General features: G+C 41.7%; 1 protein-coding gene across 1 annotated transcript in view; it reads right to left on the bottom strand.

Annotated features, from left to right (window-relative positions):
- Positions 1–5,575: 5,575 nt before the first annotated feature.
- The window catches only part of Foxb1 (forkhead box B1), a 1,378-nt gene continuing 1,127 nt past the window's right edge, over positions 5,576–5,826 (bottom strand). The window contains 1 exon segment of the mRNA XM_033756052.1: positions 5,576–5,756. Within this exon segment, the coding sequence (XP_033611943.1) occupies positions 5,576–5,756 (181 nt within the window).

Genomic DNA, 5,826 nt, shown 5'->3' with positions numbered 1-5,826 from the left:
AGTTCCAGTGATGTTGCTAGCTTCTGGTTGTGAAGCCACCAAATATTTCTTCAACATTTTTGTTTTTTTCAAATCTAGAAGTTTGAGCTCCTTCCCATCCATCTTCCCATTCCCTGCTCCAGGCACCAATTCCAAGAATTAAATGAAGACAGTAAATATGACCGTATAAATTTAAAAAAATAAAACATAGTGTTAAAAGTCCCGATGTTCCTGAGCAGTACAAGACAAAATTTGAAAAGGCAAGAGAATAGCTGTCCAATACTTTCTCATTCAGAACAGATCTCGTTTATAGTTCACGTTTAAAGAAAAATTATTCATTCCCCTCTAAATGTACTTCAGAAGCTAAGACATTTCCCTCTTTATTTTTTCCTATTCAGTCTCTAGAAGCAGCTGTACTAGTTGCTGTAAGCTCTCTAAGATGTTGACACACAAAAGTTTATAAAGTTCACCAAGGCAAAATGCCTCTGGTGGAAAACACAGGACAGAAGGGATCTATACAAGATTGTCTCACACTGACACATGTGGCTTGATCTCCCTGGGGATGGAAAATGCAAACGTAGAAGAGTTTGGAGTTGGAAATTCTAACCAACTGATGTCCAACCTTTTAGCTTGCCTGGGCCTCACTGAGTGAAGGGGAACTGTCTTGGGCTGCCTATAAAATATATAATATACTAAATGATAAGCCTTGTTTGTTTTTATAGCTGTTATTGTAACATTTTCTTAAGAAGGCAAGTGGCCCATGGGCCACAGGTTGGAATCTAATCCAAGAGTATCTTCTCTTCTGAAATTTAACATGGGGTGTCTAAACATCAGTCAGCTCAGATGCGTAACTAGCAGACTGCAAAGATGTGCAAAAGAGAGAGAGAGACGGAGAAGAGTTCACACTGGGGAGAAGACAGACAGTGAGGGACCGAGCAGGTGAGGCGGGAAGCTCAGCTTTCAAGTTTGTTGTGACACCAATGACAAGAAGAAAACGGGATGACACAGTTGTGACTGTGGTCTTTGAAAACAAGCTGTGTGTGTAATCCAGGCCAAGCATGGAGGTAAGAGACTGGGAGATCGGTGTAACATGGTGATGATGTTTATATTGCTGTAGATGAAGATTTGCTTAAATCAAACCTATTATCTCAGACCTGTGTGTTCATCAATCACCAAGAGTTCCTTGAGAATCCCGAGTCCCACGTTGCCGGCCCCCCACTTTCTCCCCTCCCCCCTTCTTCAGAAACCAAGGGATGCCTGCATCTTGCACTGTAGTGCAAACAGATCCCTGCAAAGAGAGGGGAAGATAAAATGAATTTAAATTCCAAAGGGGTTCCAATGCTGGTTTCCTAGTCCCCGAGTCAGCAATGTGTTTGTGAAAATTCAGCCTTTTTGTCTCCCAGTAAAAAGGAGCTAAATCTACATCGGTGGCCCAGACTCGGGTTGCTATTCTTTGCATTTTCTATTCGAGTGAATGAGGGTGAATGAAGTGGCCGGGACCCTTCATTTGATCTACTCAATTGCATAAAGTGACAGAATTCTAATATATTTGTTTAATGCTCTTCAATGGGCTTTCACTTTTTTGCTTGCAAATGAAGCATCCATGGGCGAAGTTGCGTCCCCCTCTGACACCAGGACATATTTCATAACTCAGGCCGCGATGTGAAGTGATTTTTGAGACGAGTTTTAGACTCAAAAAGTAGGAAATAAAGAAACAGATGTGAAGTTATTGTACATTCTGAGAGTTGGCTCTGGGGCTATTGTGCCCCCGCGGCGGGCGGTCCAGGGGCTGTCCCTTTCATGCTGTAATTGAAACATATTAATTAGATAATTTGTTGTTAGTTTAAACGAAACAAATGCAGCCCCTTTGAGGCTTCGCAGCCGGTGGTTTGGGTTGTTTTTGTTTTGTTTTTGTTTGGGTGTCTCTGTGCATACGTGGCTTTTAGAAGGAAAATAAAATTAATTGAGGTTTATATTAAGACTTTAAGGACAGATCCCAAGTTTTTCAGTTTCTTAACTGGATGCCTGTGACAAAAGGAGTCCTCAATGGTAACAGTGGAAGCCATCCCATTCCACTCTGCACCACCCTCTCTATTCCTAACTTTGCATAAACCTTGCAGAATCTATAGTCAGGGTCTTTCTCCCCCCGCCCCTTGGCCTTGCCCTACTTGAGCTCCAGGCCAGATTCATGTTTCCAGCACACTCAGTGTTCTTACCATTTGGAGGAATTAAACTCACAGCTCTAATATTTAAGTCACTCTGAGGACTGTGTACTACTAGCTGCCTGCTTTTGAGTCTAGGCTTCTCAAAGCCCTCAAGTCAGCCAGGAGGAACAGTGAAAACTTCTATAGCTCCCCTCTTCAGAGAGTACACAGAATCCATCCATTGTGGAAGCATTTCCTCAAATCACAGAGAAAACTGTTTTAAAATTCAATTAAATACAGAACCATGTTGGAGAAAAACCAGAAGGAACAGCAGAACCAACCAAGCTTCCAAATCCAAAGGTATATTTAAAACATTGGCACGGCCCACATTTACAAAATAGAGTTCTGGACTCTCAGGCTCAGACCTGTGTGTGCGCACACACACCTTCTCAAAGCACGGTGTTGTCTTCTCTAGTTTTATTTTAAAGCTATGTGTGTTGACTTTGGACTTGAGCCAGGTGAAAAGATTTAACATGACAAAGCGAACCATTGAAGGTATCATAGTTACAAACTTCCTTATTTGTGGGGCAGTTCAGCCCAGTGGGGCACAAGTCCCAAAGCTGAGGGGTCAGGTGAAGGCAGGGATGGGGTAGGGTAGGAGCTTGTGTGTTTGGGCTGCCTTTGGATTTCTGATCCAGGTCAAAATATCATTCATGAGTTTGTGTTTTGTTTTCTTTTTACTTTATTCATTCAACTTGTCTTGAGAAAAAAATGCCTGCTATTGTGAAAGGCGGGCTCACAATGCCCAAGTTACTTCATTCTTCGCAGTACACCATGACGAACTTACCAGCTGAAAAGAGCATTTTCAAATACTGAGTTGAAATTTCTTCTGCTAAAAGTCAGGAATAGGATCTGTTCCTTATTTCCTTGGTGTATTAAATGTATGTATGTTCACCTCTTCCTTGAACTTTAGCACCTATTAAAGGAGCAATAGTTTACCTATCTAAAGGGATGATTTATAAGATGTTTGAGGCTTGAGGTAGCCCTTTATCCTTCCTTCATCCCCAGCTCAAATTCAGTGTTACTAAATTTGGTGAAATTAGAATATCCCGGAGATGGCCTTAATTTTATTTTGCAGGTAACTGTGCAAAGGGCTTTATTTTTCAAAAACTTAGATTATTTCTTGTTGAAAACTAAGTTTCAAGAGTTTCCTGACCCAGGGTGGCTAAGTTTTTCAGGCTCTCTTTGACTGGTCTTGTTGATATAATTGTGAATTGGGCTTGATGAATGAGTTTATTTGTCCCCTGTCGGACGAGCTCTAGAAGCTTCATGCATTTTAATCAGTCCAATGATTCATTTATTTTCCACCCCCCCCTTTGGCTGTGTGTGGGATCCTTCCTTTAAAAACAAATGGTCACAATGGATTAATTACCCTTTGCATTCATCCTAAATTGTTTTCCAGGTAACCCAGTAAGTGTAGAATAGTCCCAGGTGCTAACGATTCTCCTTGCAGCGCGAATCGATCATGCACTCTATGTGGCCCTCCTGTGTGGAGCATAAGGATCCCTTCTTTAATCATTTTACACAGCAAAGTGTTAATCCCCATATTAGCTTCTCTTTGTCTTGTAACTTCATTAGTTGAATACACACCTCACTCTGGAAATATTGTGACCCCTTCGATAAAGTGTCACTTAGTCTTGAACCGTAACTTCTTGGCAGATTTTAATTCTCTGCCAAAATCTGAAGAGAGAAGCAAATACCGAGAGCCAGGCATTGAAATAAACTGCATTTGAGTCTTCCGAATAAATAAATCAGGTATTATTTTCCCACGTGAAGAGGTGGAAGAAATCAATCCCATTCAAAGTGAGCAGATTTCTTGGCATGTAAGGTGAACCATTAGGTGATTTCTTTAAAAAGAAAATTTCAACAATTGCAATAACAAAGGACCAAGAAAATGAATTCTCCCTCCAAATAAGATGCATCAGAATATAGGTATTGAGTAAGCAAGTCTGCTTTTACTTTTTAAATCTCCTACCTGATGTCTACACAAACCTTATAATTATATAAGAGCTGCACATTTCATAATGTACATTTTAAGGTAGACAAAAATACATAGAAAGTACTATATTTTTTCAGTAACAGTTTTTAGCACTACACCTGTGCATCTGATTGATCATAGAAACAGTCTGCTTCTTTCCCTACATACAAATACGTTCAAAGAGTCCACTGGAATAATCCCTCCCACCTTCTGCAACTACACAGGAAGAGGCTGGGCCTTTCACAGTATGATAGAAAAAAGGAAAAGTACCCATATTGCAGAAAGCACACTTAAGGAAGCACTCCGTCCATCTTCCAACAACAAAGTCGTTGTTTGTAGCAATTCTTCAAAAACACACAAAACTAAAATTTGAATTTACATATTTTAATGAGAAAATATTATTTAGACTAGGTCATAATTTAATGTAGACACCTTTTTAAAATTCTTTGTCTTAAAACAGGCATGCTGGGAACAAGAACATCAATATTTAAAATGTCATGCTAATTCTGTACAGGGAAGAAGAAAAATGAAAGATAAAATTTTACAGCTTTGATGACACTACAAAAATTTTTTTAACTTAAGCAGGTCACACCAGAACAAGAGTTCGTCTTCCAGCAAATTACCTAAGAGTCTAAAGGAATACAGTAAACAAAAGTGCATTTTACACAGTGTATAATCATTCCTATTCACAACTATTTACATCTCTTTGCAGCCCTTTAGCTTCATGAGAAGTTCTCTTAACAAACAGAAAAACTTGTCCACGGGAAATTATCTGCTGACACCTCTTCTGATACCAGTCAGCTTGTCTAAACTCTTCAGGCTTGCCTTGGTGCTTTCTTGGTTTGGATTTATTTCAGCTTGCTTGCTTGGTTTCTTCTTTCCTTCTTTTCCTTCCTTTTTTTTCTTTCTTCAATAAAATAAATAGCTAAGAATGTCTCTAAGTAATAAGAAAGTTAACACAGAAATGAGAGTAAACATTCACATTACAACAGGTACTTGTAAAGTGGGCTTTGCCCACTCGCCCGCCTAACAAGACAGATTCAAGTTCACTGTTTACATTTTACCAGGCGCTTTGTAAACAATACAAGATTACTTTTAGTTTTATTTTGCTCCTGGTGAGGACAAGGGTCCCTCTCTCAGGTTAGCAGCCTCTCTCCTAACTCTCGCTCCCCGAGCCTAAGGCAGAAAACAAAACCCAAAACAAAACAACAGAAAAGATTTCGGCCAAGCCCGGGAGCAGGGCCGCAGCCCGGGGAAGCTGCGGTCCCCCCCGCCCCCATCGGCGCCCGAGGGGCGGAGGCGAGCGGGGTGGGAGGATCAGTGGCTCCCCTCGCCGCAGATTTCCCGGACCTCCGAAGCTCCAGCCCTGGGGGATCTGTTCGGGGAAACCTCTGGGGTGGTTTCTCCAGTGTCACTACTGCAGAGTCCGGCGCTCCGCAGGTCCAGGCCAGGGAAAGACGCACTGTTTTCTGCCGAGGCGCGCGGGATTCCCCGCTTGTTCGGTGGGAGGGGCTGCTGGGCTCAGGTCGCCTCGCTTTCCGGGTTGCAGAGGCGAAGACATCTCCCGCGCGCCTCCGGGCAAGTTTGAATTTTGTCTCCAAAACAAAACAAAAACAAAGTTCTGGAAGAGAGAAGGTCGGCCGGAGGGGGACGACTTTTCTCATT

Source organism: Fukomys damarensis, unplaced genomic scaffold (assembly GCF_012274545.1).
Source record: "Fukomys damarensis isolate Sample0158 unplaced genomic scaffold, DMR_v1.0_HiC HiC_scaffold_25, whole genome shotgun sequence".
NCBI classification, from domain to species: Eukaryota; Metazoa; Chordata; class Mammalia; order Rodentia; family Bathyergidae; genus Fukomys; species Fukomys damarensis.
Note: the sequence above shows the minus strand (reverse complement) of the source record. Positions and strands in the feature narration are given on the sequence as shown.